Below are 20,839 nucleotides of genomic sequence, written 5' to 3'. Positions count from 1 at the left end.
GGGAGGTACAGCTCAGGGAGTTGGTGGGGAGGGTCTTCAACACCGGAGGTAGCTGCCTGGAAACTTTCCTAAAGTTGGCTCTGCATTTAACACAAGCTGGTTTTATAAGCTCAGTTAAATAATATGAAATCCCAGCGGCCTTGGCAGTGAGTGTGCAGAGACCCTTACAACAAAAGCCTTCCCATCCTTCTCCTTCATTTCAGATCTGCGCACGCGGTTAACACTAAATGAGGACTTCCTGTGTTTGGTCAGCACCCATCAAAAATTTGCAGAGAAAACTTCTTTGTGGTGGTGGTGGGGGGCAGACCTTGAACAGACTAAAATCTTCCATGGCCAGATAAAGGTGGTGAATCAAAGACTGGTCTCATCTAGTACCCTAAGGACGAGAGAAATTACTATTCAAACCACAAGAACCCAAATTTCATTTTGCCTTTTATTTACAAGTTTCATTTAAATATCTCTAATAGAGAATCGATGTCAAATAAGAACATTGCTGTACAGCTTAAAATACAAGTGTCAGTAAATATTAAAGAACAGGGTTAATCATTTCTCCAAGTCAATGCCTGATAAGAAATATTTTCCGGGAAACAAGTTACACATCAGGTGCCCCAGGTATAAGGGACAGAGCCTCAGCTGGCTCAGGGAACGGTGGCACAGCCGCCCGCGGTCCCGAGCAGCGATGCGAGGCAGTTCGCATGACGACAGGCCCACCAGCCTTTACACCCCAGCTCCAAAGCTACCCCAGCATTTTTTCTGCCAGGGGAAGGAGTCATGTTCAGAGACAAATGCACCACTTCAAGATGAAACCAGGATGGCTCAGTTCCAGGATCCTCTGGGAAGTGGAGGCCTCCCAAGACTGTCAAATGAAGATAGGTTACCAGGAACTGAGGGACAAAAGAGTCAAGCCAGACTCATTCTGAACACATTTTCTTGTTCCATACAATTCATTATTCTCTTCTTTAGCTGACTCAAGTTCAAGCTGTTTATATTTCATTTATGTACAAAAGGTGCCAGTTCAATTGGGTCTAACCCGAACTTTTACCGAGCGAGTCCAATACTAATGATCTTTTAGGCCAATCATACTTCTGGGAAAACTATGTTTATATATTAAACCTCAAAGTTCACATTTTCATTATAACAAATCAGCTTTTTAAAAAATAACAAATTAGCTTTAATGTTACAAATAATACTTCAGAACACTGAATCTAAGTAACTCGACCTAGCATACTAATTTGAATTTAGAACTATATCATCTTCTCTATTTTGACCAATCCCTGGAATCAGCAGAGTTGCATTATTTATACATAAAACAATATCTAAATTATGCCAATATTACCAAAGTGTCTTACTCAAACTAAGACGCAATTTAAAGAACCAAAGCATACTTTATTCAAGTGACATCCAAAATACTAAATGGTCAATCTTATTTTTTAGTTCATTTTAGAGGTCTCAAAATTGAAAGCTTTACATAAAAGGAATGATAAATGCTTTGGAAGACTGACAAGTACCACCAACCCCCTCTCAAATTCCAGTGTCCTCAAGCAATAGCCCTTGTGTCTCAGAAAGGCCAGTGACACCAGAAATGCGGTCGGGGAGACAGACATGCTGGAGGTTAACCAGTTTCCTTGGAGCATTCAGGGAAAGAGCTGAGAGAGTCCACAACGGAAAACGGCAGACAATAAACCGGACTTTCTTCCATTTCCATATACCAGTTAGAAAGCAGGCAATATATTAGCAGAGAGAGAACACAGATATGCTTGGAGAAGCAGACGGGAAGTCTGCATCCTCTCAGCTGTCCCACGAGTTACTGAATCAGAAGCATTTTATGACCCACACTAGGCTCCAAAACAGGATTCAGACAGTCTGTAATCCCAGTAAATGCTCCGAGGTGTGCCAGGGTTTACTGGCATCAAGAACAAAGGATGTCAGGGGCGCCTGGGTGGCGCAGCGTTAAGCATTCGGCTCAGGGCGTGATCCCAGCGTTCTGGGATCGAGCCCCACATCAGGCTTCTCTGCTAGGAGCCTGCTTCTTCCTCTCCCACTCCCCCTGCTTGTGTTCCCTCTCTCCCTGGCTGTCTGTCTCTGTCAAATAAATAAATAAAATCTTTAAAAAAAAAAAAAAGAAAAGAACAAAGGATGCCAGACAGTCTTTAGCTCTAGAACAAACCTGCATGCAAGCACAATAGTAGTGATTCATGTCTCATTTCTCAATTAAGATCTAGGAGATGAAAAGGAACACTAATGGTTTCGGGATAAAAGGACCAAGGCTGAAGCACCGGAGAGATGAAGCCCCATCACTGAACAGTTACACTGGAAAACAGGGGCATGACCCCCAGCTAGAAGTGAATGAATGTCACTGGGACATGAAAAGTCAAACTCTTTTCTTTCAGTGGATGGCACAAGGTAGAGATGAGGAGAGGGATCAACCAACGTAGTGCAGGAAACAGAACTGTTAGCTTTGTGGGATTATATTTGTGTTTCCGTTTAGGGACACATTTCCTGTTGTTTAAATGCCACGGTAACTCACAAGAACATGAAATTCGTTCCCCGAGAAAGGATGCACATGGTTTAATTTGAAATAAACACAAAGATTATGCTGCCCACAGAAGCCATTATGGGTCACATTTTTATTTTTGCCCCAACTCTTAAACTAAATATGGTCTGGGCCCCGAGGAGTAGCCACAGCGGTTCAGCCCACAGTCTCGAGGCAAGTGTCCCATCTGACAAATCTCACTCCTCCCTCTTCCCCACTGCCTCTTAGGACGTACACAGGCAGACCTGGTTAGCGACTTCTCAAGTCCTTCGTGTTTCCACCTGTCCAGGCCCAGGCCGAGTCTTAAGCCCAAATCCATTGCATCTGCCAGTCCTGCCCACTCACCTGTCAGGACTACCGCACCACATAATCCCATTTTCTCCTTCCCTGCAACCGACCGAGGAGGGAGCCTTCCTCCCAGACAGCGCTGCGCAGTCAGCAGCAACAGAGGTAGGAGGAGTAGGTGGAACTCACGCAACACTTGAGAGGTATAATCAGAAAGGCTAAGTGCTCTAAATAACTCCCCCAGAGGCTAAGCCCCAGAGGGTATTTTATTAACGCAGGGAAGGCCAGGAATTAAGGCTTAGAAGTTACCTCCAGGTATGGCTCAAGGTTCAAGGGGTGGGACACAGCAGAAAGGATCACAAGCCACACAGGGAATTCAGCTGGCCCAGAAGCCTAGCCACCCCCAATCCCCTCAGCAGAAAGCCAAGAGGAGTCACTCCAAGCATGCTCACAGCAGGCCTGTTTGCAAGTCTGAGGGCTCCGTTTTAGAACAAACCGAAACACATCGAGGATGCAGCATCACAAAATGTTTTCACAAGCATAATCACATAAACAAGTTAGAATATTGCATAGGAAAGTATTCTAGAATATGCTTTGTAAACCTAGGTCTTAGTAATTTAAAAATAAAAAATAAAGAAAACCTCCCTTCATAGTCTAGATGTCCATGATTGTGAATCAAGGAAAACCGCCAAGTTTGCTGGTTTTGCGGCACAACCTCAGAAAATCCTGAAGTTCTTCATATTTTCAGAACAATGATTAAATTTACCATTTGAAGGCTCAGGCTGACAGTTCAACAACAGTGTCTTTATAAAGAACTTTGGCTATGGGCCCAAGCCCATACGCTCTCAATGCTCTGCCTTCTCTATGTAGAAAAGGTGACTGAAACCCGTGGGGACATGAAATCACTGCTACTGTTTTTAAACCAAGGCTGTTTTTTTCCTCACATCAGTCTATTTCTAGCAAGCTACATCTGCCTGCCTTTTTAACAGTAAGGTCTGAAGAGCCAGCTTAAGGGTAAGTGAAAAATGTCTTAGCAAAGCATTTAAGTTAACCTTGGCCATATGGGAGCCTCTCGGCCCCCTTGTAATATGCGTCTATTGAGTCTGAGTTAAAATACACCACCGTGACAGTGATGTCATCCCTGTACATCCTCGCCAAGTCCTCTGGCAACGTCAGCATCGCTGTTAGCCGCTCCGGCTCCATCTCCCCGTACTCATTGGTCCCTATGGCATGTCGGATGAGACGCGTGGCCGCGTTTTGGTCAGCTGCGCCGAGCCCCTGGGCCTTCCTCTGCAGCAGCAGGCTCTGCATGAGCCCCAGGTTGGCAGGTCTCTGGGCCAGGTCCGGCTTGTGCTGACCCGCTTCGGCCAGGTGCTCCACCACCAGCCTCACCACTTCCTCGTTGCCTAGCACATCCCACAGGCCATCCGAGGCCAGCACGAGGAACTTATCCTGGGGCCTCAGCCGATGGTAGGTGACCTCGGGCTTGGCAGTCAGGTAGGGTGGAGTATAGTAGTGCGGGGGGCTGAGCTGGTAAACGTTGAGGGCCTCGGTGTCGCAGCCTCTCTCCAGGACACTGTGCTGTAGCTCTCTACTCCACTTCAGCTGGACGTCCCCGAAGGCCCTGCAGGGCATGAGGACACCCAGCAGCCTGTGGTCCACAATGACCGTCCTGTCCTCTGATTCAGGGTGCTCCCTCTTCAGCCGTGACAGCTCAGCCGGGTTCCAGGCATTGTGGTCGCAGGTCAGGGGTAGAGAAGACCACATGCCATTGTCCTCCTGGACCCCAAGGATGGCCCGACAGTCACCAGCGTTTGCCACATGCAAGTGAACTCCATCCACATGGGCCATGCAAGCTGTTGCCCCAGAGAAGGCGACCTGGAGTGAAAGGTTCCTTGTCATCTCATCTTCCAGGGGCGCCTGGACTTCCAGAGAGATGTCAGAATCCAGTCTCTGGAAGGAGTGCATTAATGCTTCCTTAATGTTGAGTCCCATTTCCATGTGCAGATCAAGGAGCTCCTGCCAGTAGACGCGGAGGTGATCGAGGTGTACTGACGTGACATCCTTGTAGATACTGCCCCCTGGGTGCTTGAACCAATGCAGGATGGGCAGCAGGGGCTTCATGCTTTCCATGGCTCCCTCCATCCGCTCCAGGGTCTGCTGGGACATCAGGGACACGGCCACGTAGTAGAAGAGCCTCTCGCTCACAGCTTGAGCACACGCATGGCCACCGTGTCCGTCAAAGATGCCAAACATCAGCCCGTTGGTCTGCAGGCAGGAGGCGATACCTCGCCGGTCTTCCACTGGGGAATTGGCAGCCAGCTGGTTGCTCTCAAACCGTAACACCGAATTTGGGACTCCACTGACGAGGTCAAGAATCTTGTGGGCCGACTCACCGGCTCGCAGCACTTCATTTACCTGCTGAGGGCTGAGCTGCAACTGAAAATCATCTTCCTCTGTTGATGTGTGTCTGTAGGCTTTCTGCAGAGCAAAGAAACTGCATGGGACACTGCTTTTTCCAGTGCCTGGTACCTGGGAAAAGAGTCTCCATCTTGATTTATTTCTATTTGAGGCACACCTTGAATATAAACGTCTGCCCCCCTGTAACGTGGCAATGCTGTTCCTTGCAGAATTTTTTAAGATCCAGAAGGGCAAAGTATTTGACATTATGAAACTATAGCAGCAAATATGTTCCTTCAGGAAAAGGGGCTTTCTTTAGACCTGAAAATGAAAGAGTTGTAGAAAGCTCAAATTTAATTTCTTAAAAACAATGACTTCTGAAAACATCTGCTACCATCCTGCTACCAACAATTTAAGATAAACTTCAAAAGACTTGACTAAATTCAAAATACTTAAGTAAGTCTCCCTATCTCCCATTACAACATGTAAATAACATTCCAGATAATGGAGGAACAGGGTTTTTATATGCTCTCCACTCTTAGAGAGCCACTGAAGTCTTCCCCACAGGGCTCACTCATTCCTCACAGCTGACCCAGGGGCCCTTTTCCTTTTTCCTTCCCAAATCTTTCCCTTGCCAGAGCTCAGGGCCTAGCTCCCATGTTCACTTTCCCCAGCAGACTGTAAGGGTTTATTTAAATATCTGCTTCTCCACTATTCTATAAGCTCCATGAAATCAGGAACCTTAAGCTCCCTTACTCACCAGTGGCTTTCCAGGGCCCAGCCCTATATGAGGTACACAACAGGCCCTCAACTACTGGCTAGACATTGCATTTCCAAAGGCCAAATAGCACACCAGGTATGACACCAGCTGTCTAACATCAGACACACTGCTTCACCTGCCTGAGCTCCAGCTATCTGACAGTGGGATGAGAATACTAGCCTCATGAGGTTTTATGAGGATTTAATGAAATATGACCCTTCTGCTCTAAAAAGGTAGTTATTACTTTTATCATTAGGTGACTCCTCTAGTCATTCTGTATACATTTCTATATAGTTGAAACCACAAGTTATACTGTGGTTTTCTTTTTCTTTTTTTCTTTTTCTTTTTTTTTAAAGATTTTATTTATTTATGCGACAGAGATAGAGACAGCCAGCGAGAGAGGGAACACAAGCAGGGGGAGTGGGAGAGGAAGAAGCAGTCTCATAGCGGAGGAGACTGATGTGGGGCTAGATTCCCATAATGCCGGGATCACGCCCTGAGCCAAAGGCAGAGGCTTAACCGCCGTGCCACCCAGGCGCCCCTGTGGTTTTCTTTTTAAGAGCATTTTACTCATGATATTACATTTCATGCATGTGCAATACCCCATTTTGGCACAAACAATCTCAATTTACTTAACTGTTCTCTATTGTAGATTTAGAGGTCGTTTCCACTGGCTAACATTTATGAAACACCAAACTGCACGGCCTTGCACACCAACCTTTTCCCCACTTAGGTTTTAACCTACTTATTTCCCAAAGGAGGAATCAGTAGGTCAAAGGGTGTAGACTGATTCCCAACTAATTTCCAAAAGATTCACATCTGCCTCCACAAGGACACGAAGGGGACAGTTTCCTAGCACCTTCAACAGACTCTGGTGGCATTTTTTTCTTAGAAAGAAAAAATGCTCTATTTTCTATTTTCTCGGGTGACCTAAGAGGAGCGTTTCCCACGTTGTTTTCGGATTCCGTTCAGGAGACCTGCCCTCCGCAAGTTTGTCTGTTGGGGCACTGGGAGCTCTCAGAACTGAGAATAGTCCTCCCCCCCCCAACCCACCCCGCTGAACTTGGGGCCGGGGCGGTAGGTCAAGGAGTACAGAGGGAGCCTGGCACCTCCCACCCCTCCGGGGCCCTGCAGAGAAATCAGGCAACCGTGTCCGACCCAAGTCTGTCCGCCGCAGCCGGGATCCAAACAATTTCGCGTCGCTCAAAAAACCAAACAGGTCCTAAGTTCAAGTCTCTGACCCACAGCCTCATAGATAACAGTGCGGTCTCCGGGGTCCACCAAGCCGGATCTCCCTCAAGCCCCGGCGCGGCCACGTCCCTGAGCCCCAGCTTCCCAGCCTGCAAAACAGGCAAATTCAGGCGAGGCGCCTAGCTCACAGGGGTGCTCCAAGGGCTAAAGCAGCTCCTGCTGGTGCCCGGGTCCGAAACCAAGGGTCCTTGGCAAGTCTGCTAGCCCACGTGGCGCGTGCGCTCGGTGGGGTGACCGTGGCTGCGGGACCGCCCCCTCACCTCACCTCACCTCGTCTCCCCACCTCATCACCTGATCCGATCCTGCCGGCCGGGGAGGACCAGGCGCAGGCGACGCCAGGCGAGGTTCAAGGAGTCCCCATTCCACGATTGCCCCCTTCCCTACCTCGGACCTTAGCTCCCCTCTCACCAGCTTGCGCCACTGCCACCAGGTCCGTCCCGTCAGTTCCGCCTCTGCGCACAGTGCTGCGCCTGCCACTCCTCCCGCCTCACCTCCTTGAAGCGGCCCCTTGTGCAGATCCAGAAGGAGAAGGAAGCATCATCTCGCCGGCTCTTATTGGTTTACCTGCGGAGGCGGGCCTTTGACGGACAGAGGAATTGCCCAATGGCTGAGGAGGACGAGAGGAGGCAGGGCGGGAGGGACAGAATCCGGTTCCTCCCCACCCATCCCCACCAGTCTCCTGGGCTCTAATAGTGAGTGGGCTGAGCGTCCGGCTGGCAACCCCACCACGTAACCTTCCACACTTTGCACACCCCAAACCCGGCAGCCTCCTCAGTTCCTTACTGTTGTTAATAATACCTCATGGCTCCTCTCCATTGCCTTGCCGACCCATCCAGACCCCTTTCCCAGGCGCCACAGCCTTATATTCAACCCCTTGGACACCTCCTTCTGGAGGCCCGATGTAAGCCTCTAACACATCTTGCGGGGGACTCATATTCCTTCCAAACCTGCTCTTCCTCTGCTACCCTAACCCAGTAATGGGCCCACCATCTTCCCGTATAGCCTAAACCAGAAGCCTGGGAGTCTTTCTTCTTCTTTTTCTTTTTTTAAGATTTGTTTATTTTTATTTGAGAGAGAGAAGCGGAGGGAGTGGGGAGGAAGAAAATCCCGAGCCGACTCCCGCTGAGCTCGGAGACCGAACTGGGGACTAGATCTCAGGACACTGAGATCATGACCTGAGCCCAAACCCAGACTTGGAGGCTTAAGTGAGCCACCCGGGTGCCCCTGGAAGCCTGGGAGTCTCGAATGCTCCCTCTTTCCACCCCCTCGCCTGTCAGTTATCTAATCCTGTTCATTTTATCTCCCAAGTATCTCTCCAATCCAGGCATTTGTCTCAGCGACTTCACTGCCCTATTCATCCTCCCATCTGGTCTCCCTGCCTTCAACTTCCAATTTAGCAGCTCTTCCTCTACAGAATAGTCAATGACCCTTCTAAATTCCTGCTCTAATGTCTTCATTGGTTCCCCCAGGGACCATTGGGTCTTTGAAAGACAATTACATTGGTCTGGTCACTGACAGTTTCCAGAAATGGTTAGTGGTTGGTAGGCTGAGAAAGGTTGAGAACCAAGACACCAGGTAATCCCTCAGTCCCTCGCCTTGTGGGATTCTAGTTATCCCACGCTTGCTTACTAATGGCTTTACTCAAACTCTTCTACTAACTGTGGTAAGGCAAGTGCAGTCCTTCCCTGGAGGCAGAGAAAACTAGGAGATGACCAGAAAGGCCACTTAGAGAGCCCTGGGAATGTGGTCTTCAGGAAGGAAGACATGCCATCTTACCTGGAGAGCCTGGCCAGCCCACCTGGACCCAAGGATGTCCCTGCTGTCAAACTGCTCCTGTCAGACTTGCTCCTGATATGACGTTTATACTGCCACTCACCCTTGGCCCTTTCCGGAAGTTTTACCAGTAAGTATGAATTTGCAATATCTCTCTTCCTGGATATTGAGAAGGCTGTTTCAGACTGAAATGAAAAATAACTCTAAGGCATTCTAAACAAATGGGTGCAATTTTATTTTTATTTTTCATATAGATAATTCATTTGGGGTGACAAAGGGTGACATAGCTTAATTACTCCATTTGTAGGCATTTATGGGTGCCTGAGGTGACTGCTGGAGACACACAGCTGGCCACCCCCACAACACTTTCCTGAGAAAAATTACATCACTCTGCTAACTCTGAAACCACAGAGTTTTTCTAAGTTACCACACACACACAATTCCAAAGTAAAACTGTACCCTTGATAATTTTGTGTGCACTGGAACTTTCATTTAAGGGCTATAGCTAGCTCAGTCACTGACATATGATGGCCAGCTCAAGAACTCCAGCCAGTCTCCCAGTGCTTCTTTGTTTCAAGGTCTTATAAGAAGAAAAATGAAGGAAAAGGACTTATCTCTCCTTGAAAAAGGAAAACCAGCAGATCAGCTGTCATTTTCTGAGGAAATGTAAGAATATTCAGCCTCAGTCAGAACCGAGCAAATGAATTAGAATGAGATAGTGGTTTTTGTCAATCAACCTGACAAACATTAAAACATGATTAGTACTTCATATCGGTGAGTAGACATTGCCATCTAGGCTACCCAATGGACAGACCTTTGATCCACTTACTCACTTCTTTTAATTTATCCTAAAGAGACAGTCAAAGGTACGGGTGGCTGGGTGGCTCAGTCGGTTAAACGTCTGACTCTTGGTTTCTGCTCAGATCGTGATCTCAGGGTAGTGAGATTGAGCCCCACCTTGGTCTCCACACTCAGTGCTCAGCGTGGAGTCAGCTTGAGATTCTTTCCCTCTCCTCCCTCTCCCTCTACTCTTCCCCACATTTGCTTGCATGTTCTCTATCAAATAAACAAATAAATAAATAAAAATCTTTTTTTAAAAAAACAGAGAGACAAAGGTAAACATTATGAATTATCTACAGTAAACATATGTATATATCACTGCATCTGGGTTATCTTGTATAATCAGGAAAAAGAAGGAGGGGGAGGAGGGGGAGGAGAAGGAGAAAGAGCAACAGCAGCAGCAGCCGAAAAACTATATTATAAAAAACAGCCTGACCTGGGTAGGGAGTTAAATCCCTTGGATGATTCTGGAAAAATTCCCTGATTTTCTGGCTACACAGACAAGAGCTTCTATGGAATGTTAGGAAAGCTGGATCTGAGGATGATGTTGTGTCAGGGGGAACTCAGATGGTACAGCCAGTTTTTTTCCAACTGCCAAAACTATGACATCTAAGCCTGATACCTGGGAGAGTCCGTAAAAACCTCAAATATCTTTCTTCTTTGCCGGCAAGCAGGTGTGCTTATCCGTGGAGTGGTGCTCCTCAACACATCTGAATAAATCCAGAAAAGCCTTCCTACCGATCTGAGCACATCTGTGCTCTCAGACAATTGTCTCCCAGACTGGTGCCATCCCAAATCAGGTAATTCAGCTTCACCACCTTTGCCCAAGCAGGTGGCTTTTCCTGGTTTCATTTTCTCCCAAACTATACACATGGACACATGTGTGCATGCATGCACACTCACACACACACCCCACAGGGCCCCGTCTCCTTCAGAGGGAATGGTTAACAGTCCCTACAGAGCAGCAAACTCAAGGACATATTTAGCAAGTTTTGGGGATGCTAGTGACAAAGGCTTGGGAATTTTTAAAAAATACAAGTCTTGTCTCAGCCCTCTTTTCAAACCTGCTCTGAAGCAACAGAGCTTGCCAGGTTATCAGGAAGGCTCAAAGTCATTGTGGTAAGCTTCTAGCTCATAGAGCCAAAGCTAAAGATTGCCCTTCACTGGAGGCAGATGCACAGACCCCTTAGGGGGAAACTCAACCAGTGTTTCTGTGTCTTGAAGGCTCTTCCAAACACAGATCAATCTCTTTCACCTGCTTGGTGGATCAGCTGCACCCAAGGCTGTGATGACCTAGGCCAGAGGTCATCTCCTGTGACCCCCAAACAATCAGTCCCTTGGCTACCACCATCCCACAGCAATCTTGACTCAGACTTTCTCACTGGCAGGCCCAGAAATTTCTATCATCCTGGAGTCCTACGCCTGAGGCCCAGCTCTTGCACCTATTTGCTGTGTGGTCCTGGGCCGGTCACTTCCTCTCTCTAAGCCTCTGTGGAACTACTTGCTTGAAAGGGGCAGTTTTGTGGGCCTGGTAGTTGTCACTGGCACTTCAAGTTGCCAATGACTCATGTCCTTTCTTGAAAGTAAATGTGGGCAAAAGAATTGCTCTAGGGGTTTGGCATGGGTAAGAGGAAGCAAGAGGAAGTTGGAAGACAGCCCTGGAACCCCCCAGAAGCGCCTGCTTTCTCGTGCTTTCTGTTGCAGCTGCAGGGTGTGGAGTAGGCTCGATCAGCAAGCAGTGGCGCTGTGGCATGACCTGTGGTGCCCTGTGAAATTCTCCAAGAAACTAAGGGTGCCCAGCAGCCGCTCTGTGCCACTCCTGTGGAGCTCCCACCCCAAGCACCTGGAGCACCCCTTTCAGGCCCAGGAGCAATTCCTTGAGAGACACAGTGAGCTAGGCTCAGGGTTGGGGGGTGCAGTACCACCTGAGCAGGGGTCTCCGGCATCTAACAGGATGCCAAGCGTGGGGCTGGAAAGGCCAGGAAGGAGCTATTAGCTAGGACAGAGCCGACCATCAGATGAAAAACCAGATTACAACGGGGGGCGGAAGTGATAGCAACAATTATTTAGTTATGCATTTTTTAAAAAGATTTTATTTATTTATTTGACAGAGAGAGAGACAGCCAGCGAAGAGGGAACACAAGCAGGGGGAGTGGGAGAGGAAGAAGCAGGCTCCCAGCAGAGGAGCCTGATGTGGGGCTCAATCCCAGGACCCTGGGATCAGGCCCTGAGCCGAAGGCAGACGCTTAACGACTGAGCCACCCAGGCACCCCTATTTACACATTTTTTCCCCTACTTCTCTTCTTCCCTTTGTGCATGCCTCTTTGCGTGCAGAGAAAAGTTGAGAAGCAGGCCACGTGCCAAACAGTTAACAATGCTTATCTCTGGGTCATGAAACTTTCACATTCTTTCCTTTTCCGTTTGTTTCTTTATACACTTTTTTCCCTCTTTTTTAGCATGCAGCACATATTTAATAATCAGGAAAATCCCCAATAATGTCTGTCCTACACACTTACGTGTAGGAGTGGGAGAGGAGAAGGCCCAGTGGGCTGTCTTGGGGCAAGGGAGGCAGCTGCAGAGGGGGGTGGGGACCAGAGGGCTATTTTATATAGGGAAATCAGGGAAGGCTCCTCTGATAAGATAGGCTTTGGAGAGAGATCTGTAGGAGGTTAGAGAGGGAGCCTGGCCTATCTACAAGAGAGCATTCCATGAAGAGAAAACAGCCAGGACAAAGGTCTTGGGCTTGAACTTTATGGCCAGGCCTACCTGTCCCTGCTTCAACCCTTGGGCCAGGGCTGGAAAGAACAGGAGAAAGCATCTCACCCATGCTTTCTGAAAGTGTGCTCTGTGGAGCGCCATCCCAGAAAAAGTTCCAAGAGAAAAGAATCCCATCTCTACTACCCACCCCTGGAACAGATTCACAATGAACAGCGACTTAGTCAAGGCCCTGAGAAATCATGCAATAAAAGGAATTCATCCAACTTTATTGCAGCAATTCCAAATATTTCACCTTGAATCTCCTTTTTGCTATAAAATCTAATCACATCTGGGAGAAGCCATGTACTTCATGAGATGCCCATATATCCATTCTTTGAAGTGCAACATAAAGTTCAGAGACCTGAACTGACTTCCCCAGGTTCCCAGAGGTCCCACTTTTATGCTTGTGGCTAAGAAGAGTCCAAGCCCTGCTCTCTGGACTCACAAGCCAAGCCACTCTTATAGAAGCTTTTTATCCACATTCAATAGCCTAAGGGGCCAGTTTCAGCTTCTCTGAAGCCAGAGGAAGAGTTCCCCTGAGGGAACACAGTTACTCTCTCACAATACTGTCTTTTTATTTAGCCTACCTTTTTTTTTTTTTTTAAAGTAAGGTCTAGGCCTAATGTGGGGCTTGAACTCACAACCCCAAGATCAAGAGTCACATGCTCTACTGACTGAGCCAGCCAGGCGCCCCTTATTTAGGCATCTTTAGGTAAAAACTAATTTAAATTGGACCTTCATCTCCGTGGGTGCTGACAATGTATGTGTCTTTTCTGAGCCTGGTCTCTTAGTGGGCATGCAGGGCTCGTGCATTGCAAACACACTCATGGAAAAACAAATATACTTTAATCAGCCAATAGCAACAATCAAAACCTCCACTTTAACACCCTACTTCTTGTGGAAGGCTGAGAATCCATGGACTGGGTATTTTTTCTTCTCTGCCTAAGGACCAGGTTGGCATTGTGGCCTCAGGGCTCATTTATGAAGTTTTTGAGCATTTTTTATACCTGCTTTTCCAAAAGACAAGAGCCTCCCCTAGCACAAGGCACCCCATGTAATGTGGTGGTTTCAGAGGCCGGGGTGTGGGTCAGGCAGACATAAGAACCCCAGCACTGTCGTCAACTGGATACATGACTTGGGCAAGGGACCTCAGTCAAGTTTAGAGTCTCTGTATCATCATCTGCTGACTGGGAGCAGTCATCCCATGTATGTTGTGGGGTCATATCCCTCCTCCTAGCTGTATAGTGACTATGGAATGGGGGCAGAAAGGAGTATGTGGGGGTGTTGAAGCAGAGCTGTCCTCCTTTCCTTGGCTCTGGAGCTATTTCTGTCTGAATAACTAGGACCCATCACTGTAATCAGGGCACCCCCATCCCCAGGCTATGCTGGAGACTGGGTCCAATTTAATTCAGCTTTTTTTTCACGCTTACCTTCAGTTTCATGTAACTACCTCCAGGGCAAAGTCCCTGCTGTTCCCCTGCCTAGAATGCCCTCCTCTATCCTCTGTACCTTTGGTGAACAGTGAGGCTATTGCCTTAGGCCTTCACATCCCCTTTTCCCAATAGTCTAGTGGTGCTTGGTGGCACTGACCAATTGCCTGCTCCATCCAGGCCTGGAGCCCCTGAACAGCAGAGGAAGCAAGAGCTTAGTATGCTCAGCAAAGCAGGAGCACAAATAGCGGCAAAACCCCGCAAGTTTCTTTCCTGGCATAGCTCCTAAGCTGGCCCCTGCGGCTGGATATTGACTAGGATGGACCAGAGACCAAGCCTACAGCCTCACACGTGGCCACAAGGGGGCGTAAACACACTGCAGGAAGCACCTGAACCTCTTGCTTCCGTGTGTGTGTGTGTGTGTGTGTGTGTGTGTGTGTGTGTGTGTCCCTCTCTACAATGCTTGTACCAGGAGCTGACACTGTCATCAGTGGGGAGGCTGACTAATGCCTTTCAAGGCGCCTAGAAAGTGGTGGCACAGGCTTAGCTCAGAGGTAGGTCAATCCTGGCCCCAGCTCCAACTATGTGACCTGGAGCAAGTGTTTTAATCAATCTGATCCTCAGTATCTCATCTGCAAAATGGGAATAAAAATGGTACCCACCTCAAAAGGTCCTGGGTCAGTTCATGAAATGAGTGAATTAAATGAGTCAATTCAGGAAAAAAAAAAGTGAATTCATGGATTGTGTTCACTGGTGGGTCACCCCACAGGCCCATGGAGCATGGTCTCAGAGGAGGTCCAAAGGAAGGTGACTTAAAATAATTTGTTAATTAATATTTTATTAAAACAAAAGCATGATGAGAGAAATCAGAATTATGTTTACCTTCTTTATAGTTACCTATCACTTCAGTAACATCTTGCACTGTTTTTATATTTAATTACCTATATGAGGGCCCCATAATCCTTTGAGTATGTGGCTTAGGTGGGTTTTCAGCTCATGGAGGCCCCCGCAGGGGCTGCGGCTGATGGGGCCCCCTATGTCTGAGGAGGTGCAGTCCCTGGGGCCCAGAGTAGTTGAGCAGATAACCATGCAGGGCCCAGGAAAGTGTAGGTCCCGGTGGCATCCTCTGAGGGAGGAGCTGGGCGATAGTCAGTTCACACAGGGTCTGCAACCCTCCATCCCTAGAGACCAGCCTGCTGGCTATGGAGAGGCCCTACCTTAGAACCCCCCATTGTTGCTCTCACCTGGGCCCCACCTCCTTCAGGCCATGCCTAACCCTCTACCCTGTTACCTACTCAAGTGCCTCTCCCTGTGGTTCTTTGACCTCTGGATGGCCTCCTCTTTTGTCCCCTAGACTTGTGGGTCCACCTCGGAGAGCATTTAGGGCATCGGGGGGCACCTGTCACATGGCTGGACAGATTCCAGGCATTCGGGGTTGTTAGAGGTGCTAGAAGTCCCACAGGGCAGTTTCACACAGCAAAGACTTGTCTGAGTCCTGCCCTACCTTCCAGTGTCTCACCTGGATGTTCAGACAGGGGAAAAAAATCAGTTTATCTTCATTGGAGCCTACAACCTTGTTCCTTTTTTCTAATTCTTTTTTTAAATTGCAGTATCGTTGATATGCGATGTTACATTAGCTTCAAGTGTCCAGCAGAGTGGACAAATTCCTATATTACGCTCTGCTCACCATAAGAGTAGACCCATCTGTCATCATATTATACTATTACATATCATATTACACTACAATACCATTGACCATATTCCCTATATTCTGTTTTATCCCCGTGACGTATTCACTCCATATGACCTGGTTCCATTTTATTTGGAAACACAGAGTGATGATTGCACAGTTTTAATATATAATGAATTCTTGTATTTTATGTTGCTTGGAATTTTGCCAATTATGCCTAATTTGTGCATTGTTCTGTTCATAATCTTGAGAGACAAAATTTCACTTCCTATGAGTTAAAATATGATGACTTATAAAATATTGTATAGTGGATAAATGCATTTTTCAATTCAATGAGTAGATGGGATATTTTCATGTCTGTTCTAAAAAGTACAGGAGTTGTTCACTATCTAGGAAAATCACACTGTGATGGCTACAATACTCATGTCCTTCTGCTTGGAATGAATTTGTAGGTGCCATGTTACAAGGCTTCTGTATATGGGCACAAGCCTCAAAAGACCTCATCACATCCTTGTGAGCCAGCATTTACATTCTGATACATGCATTATCTTATTGAAAATTATGTTATTTGTATATATAAACATGTAATATAAAGGGCTGCTCTTTATATTACAACTAAGGCATTTAAGTGATTTTTTGAAATCAGGCATGTAGGTGAATTGTATTTTCTTTGCTTTTCATTGAAGGCTTATTTATTTGCATTTATTATTATATTATATTATTATATTGCATTTATTATTATAAAAAGTAGGCTCTAAAAAAAAAGTCGGCTGTGGGAATCTCAGAAACATAGTATGAGCCAAAAAGCCAGAAACTAGGAAGGTTTCTGAAATGAATGATTTCGTTTGAAGTTCAAAACCAGACAAATGTAGTTTATGCTATTGGAGGTCAAGATGGTGATTACTTTTGGGAGGTAGGAACTTGATGAAGACATGGGGGTTCTGGGAGTGCTGGAAACATACTTTTGCTGATCTGGATGCTGGTTCCATAGGTGTGTTCAGACTATAAAAAGCAAATAACCCGAGTCTCCTTGAGGAAACATCTGACAAACCCAACTGAGGGACATCCTACTACTAACTGGCCTGTACTCTCTGACCATTTCAGTGTCACGAAAGGCAAAGACAGATGGAGGAAATGTCTAGGGAAGAGGACACTAAGGGGACTGGACAACTGAATGCAGTACGTGATCTAGGACACGGTCTGGGAGTTTTTGTCGTTGCTGTTAAAAAATACATTGGGACAACTGGCAAAATATGAATAAGGTACGTTGATGAGATAATAGGAATGTAACAATGTTAATTTCCTGTTTTTGATTCTTATACTGTGGTTACATAACAGAATGCCCTCATTTTTAGGAAATGCACTGGAAAAATGTATACATATGGAGAGAGAGGAAGAGAGAGAGAAAGCAAATGTGACAAAATGGGGGGTCTGGTGACCACTCTACAGTATATTCACTGTATTATTTTTTTAACTTTTCTAAAGTTTGAAATTATGCTAAAATAGAAAGGTTTTGGGGTAAGGGTTTCTGGGTCTGCTAGGAGAACCCTAAACATTGGCCATTCCTATCTCTGCTCCCATGGCTGCAACCCAGTTTTCCTGGGTGTCAGTGTAGAGAGGGGCAGAAAAAGAATAATCCCAAGCCTGACATTTCTTGACATGGCCAAGTCTTGTGGGTCACAGGCACTGAGGTTCCATCTCTAGGGATCTCAGCTTACGGTATGGGCTTAGGAAAGTTGGCTGAGGTTGGTCGCTTGCCTGCTGCCAGACACCTGACTTTCTTCCCTCATCATGACCTCTGATCTCAGAGGGCACTGAGATTGAGACAGGCGCCCCAAAGACTGTAGAGCTGGCTCCTGCTGCCCTGATCTGAGCCCCCAGGAGTTGCTGGAGCCACCACTGGCACCAGCTAAAGTAGCCCAGTTGATGCGGGGCTCCCCCACCCCCAACCTGGGGTCATAGGGCCCATGTGAGCAGCTCTGCACCTAGTAGACCCAAGCTGCAACAGGAGGGAGGAGCTCCCCTCTACGTCCCCTCTACTGCCTCCAGAAACCACAGGCTTCTAGATTTAGTGCTGGGGCCAGGGCTTCAAAGGCTTGGCTGCCCCCAAAATATCTTTTCAGCTCACCTGCCTCTGCCTGAAATTAAACCATTAGAGTTCTGCTGTCCTAAGAGAGAAATCATTTCCAAGCATGACTTCTAAAGTACAGACGTCGTTGTTGTATGGGTCATAGTTCATGGACTTGGGTATGTGAAACACACGGAATGTCTTTACTTCCTGTAAACCATTTCAATCCAGCTCTGAGCCCCCATTACCTGGGCTGGCTGGAAATTCAGCCCAGGTAATGTCCTGTCACACTGATGGGCAAAGGTCTGGGGGGCTTGGGAGACTCTTCCGGTTCATCTGTCCCTGACAGTTTGGGCCCAGCACCTTGGTCCCTTGTAGTTTAGGGGCACAGGGGGTGACCCACATCCTGAGATCCAGAGCTGTAATCTGGCCCCCAGCTCGGCCACAGCTTGGCTCTATTTCTGGGAAATCTGCTTTCTCTCCTCCCTCAAGTCCTACCTTAGACTCCTCGGCCCTCCCACTGACACATTGTACAGATGTGGAACCAAGATGCAGAGGAGAGCTCACAGGACAGACTGAAAAGGAGATGATAAAACCATTCCCCCAGAGGGTGTTACTGCCTCCCAGAGGCACTTGCATTTCATCAGGGGACCATGTCAGCCGAGCACTGAAGCTCAAATGGCAAGATGCCGGGCTCCATGACAGGCAAGCACGGAGTTATTCTGTGTAGGGGGTCTTTCTGCTGTGTACGGCTCTCCCAAGGAATGAAGAGCCTTGGACCAAGAGTGATAAATCCTAGCTCTCCCACCAGCTCACTTCGGCAGACTCCGTTCTGTCTTTGGGCCTCACTTGTTCTGTCTTTGGGCCCTGTATGAGGGGTGGGGTCAGAACAGGAATTCTTTTGGTGTGGATACTCTGGGATTCCCTGGGCAGCTTATTGATTCCTACTGTGGCTTCCTCGGGCTGAAGAAATTCCAGATTCTACTCTTGAACACTCGGGAGTGGTAGCAGCAGCAGCAAGGACCTGTCTCCCGGTTCCCTGGGGAGGCCTGGGTAACTGGAGAGACAGGACAGTGTGCCCTCTGGAGACACCATGCCCAGAGCAACCGAGGATTTGCCACTCACAGCAGGAGCTGAGAGAGGAGGAAGAGCTCTTTCCTGAAAACCTGAGGGACCCCTGGGAGCCCAGGTGACCCTATAGCCCTGTGTTCCTATACCTTTCCTGCAATGCCTGGCCCAAGAGAGCAACTCAGTGGGACTAAAGAGCCACCTGCTTACCCTTCCATGCCTCTGAAGACAAAAACATTTGAATTGCAGCTGAAGGGATTTAGATTAGGCTCACATACTGCCAAGCCAAGAACTGCCAGGGCCCAGGCATGAGTCCATTCCGCAGGGCCGAGGAGGGGCAGCAGGAGGGCCTGATGAATTGTACCTGCCAGAATTTGCACTTGAGCCTGTGTTGGAAGGTGGAGTGAGGCCAAATGATGCCTAGTGCTTTCTGAGCCTCAGAGAAAGTCCTCTTCTTCCAATCTGGGAGGCCCTCAGCTCTTGCTCCAGATCTCCAGCAGCTCCTCACGCCGCCTGGATATAAAGGTAGACTTTTCCCTGGCATTTGAGGCCTCCAGAGTCTGGGGAGCCTTGTGTCTCCAGCCACACATCTCCTCTTTGTTGATGCATGCTAGGTGATAGCCAGGCTTTCCTCTCGGTCTGGTAAACATTCACTGCTGCTGAGGCTTCTGTGCCTCTGCTGGGGTGCCAACTACTTAGACTTTTGGACCCGTCTTCCAGGAAGCCCTCTCAGACTAATCAAGTCTCCTCAACCAAGCCAGGACCCTTCTCGGGGACATTACCACCTTCCCCCACTCTTGATGGTCTCTTGCAGTCAGTTCCTTGCTGAGGGTCTTGGCCTTTCTCCCGGAGGAACAGCAAAGGTCCTGCAGAGTGACCTGGGGCAGGACCAGCCAGGGTGAAGGTTTCCTGGAGGTGCAAGGCCCTGACAGAGGGAGCGAATTTGGCATCAAATGTTCTGAAACTGCCCTTGTGAAGGACAGAGGCTTGGAGCAGATCTGACTCATTCCTGCCACCACCTTGCCTGGCTACCAGCCCAGCCAGAGGGCCTATTTGGACACCTTGCTAGCAGATGGCCCTGCGAAGGGAAACATCCGTTTTGGGCTATGTTATCGTATATGGTAGCCACTGGCCACATGTGCTCTTAGGCACTTGAAATGCAGCTACTATGAATCAAGATATATATAAGTGTAACTTACACACTGGATTTTAAAAACGTAGCATAAATACAACGTAAAATATCTCGTTAATTTTTTTACATGGATGACATGTTGAAATGATAATTACTTTGGACATAGTTAAGTTAAATAAAATATATTATTCAAGTTAAATATACTTACTTCTTTTTATTATTTACTAATATTTCTTCTCTTTCTTTTTTTTAAGTTTATTTACTTAAATCTCTATGCCCAACATGGGGCTTGAACTCACAACCCCTAGATTAAGAGTCATATGCTCTACTGACTGAGCCACCTGGGCGCCCCCTCTTTTTACCTTTTAAAATAGAGCTACGAGAAAATTTTGAATTACATATGTGACTCACATTATACCATTTCCGTTTTACAGAGGAGAACACAAGCTTCTGAGGATTTGAGTGACATGTGGTGCAACACCCAGGTGTGAGGGCCCCGGTGCATCCGCCCTAAGTTTGTGAGCAGAAAAGGCTCCGAAAGGGACGCATGCCTCAGGCCCTGCCTCTGGCTGCAGGACAAATACCAGAACCTTCCAAGCTCCAGAATCACATTTCCCACTTCTCTCAGAATTGTGACCAACCAGCAGTTGATTCTGCCTTCGAGGGCGAGTTCAAGTTAATGTTGTGACCCATGGACATGGGGGGCTCCCAAGGTGTCCCAGCTGGGCAGATGCTGTTGTCTGACCCCATCCTCAGGCCAGCCCTAGCTGCAGTCAAAGCCTCCGTCCTGCTCCAGGACCTCTCAGCTTGGATATCAGTGAGGCACCCTCCCAGACATCAACTCTGACAGCA

At 47.7% G+C, this 20,839-nt stretch overlaps 1 protein-coding gene and 1 long non-coding RNA gene across 12 annotated transcripts; one reads left to right on the top strand and one right to left on the bottom strand.

The window, feature by feature from the left end:
• Positions 1 to 419: 419 nt before the first annotated feature.
• Positions 420 to 9,088, bottom strand: PDP2 (pyruvate dehyrogenase phosphatase catalytic subunit 2). 10 transcript variants are annotated; one of them, XM_034638044.1, is made up of 3 exons: positions 9,006 to 9,088; positions 7,638 to 7,836; positions 420 to 5,539 (listed from the first exon to the last, which is right to left on the bottom strand). In XM_034638044.1, the coding sequence occupies exon 3, from the start codon at positions 5,483 to 5,485 to the stop codon at positions 3,866 to 3,868; it is 1,620 nt and encodes a 539-aa protein (XP_034493935.1). In that variant the 5' UTR covers positions 5,486 to 5,539; positions 7,638 to 7,836; positions 9,006 to 9,088; the 3' UTR covers positions 420 to 3,865. The 10 variants fall into 10 exon arrangements, with proteins under 10 accessions (XP_034493935.1, XP_034493936.1, XP_034493939.1 ...); XM_034638045.1 differs by having other exon boundaries at positions 7,638 to 7,807; positions 9,006 to 9,080; XM_034638048.1 differs by having other exon boundaries at positions 7,638 to 7,793; positions 9,006 to 9,069.
• Positions 8,999 to 20,694, top strand: LOC117795123. Of its 2 annotated transcripts, none has more exons than XR_004618950.1 (3): positions 8,999 to 9,132; positions 16,824 to 16,981; positions 20,422 to 20,694. It is a non-coding gene; the product is annotated as an uncharacterized LOC117795123 (long non-coding RNA). The 2 variants fall into 2 exon arrangements; XR_004618951.1 differs by lacking the exon at positions 8,999 to 9,132 and adding an exon at positions 10,530 to 10,642.
• The last annotated feature ends 145 nt before the right edge of the window (positions 20,695 to 20,839 follow it).

The sequence above is a fragment of the Ailuropoda melanoleuca genome, chromosome 12 (genome assembly GCF_002007445.2).
Source record: "Ailuropoda melanoleuca isolate Jingjing chromosome 12, ASM200744v2, whole genome shotgun sequence".
Lineage (NCBI taxonomy): Eukaryota > Metazoa > Chordata > Mammalia > Carnivora > Ursidae > Ailuropoda > Ailuropoda melanoleuca.
This window is presented reverse-complemented; position numbering and strand designations above follow the sequence as displayed.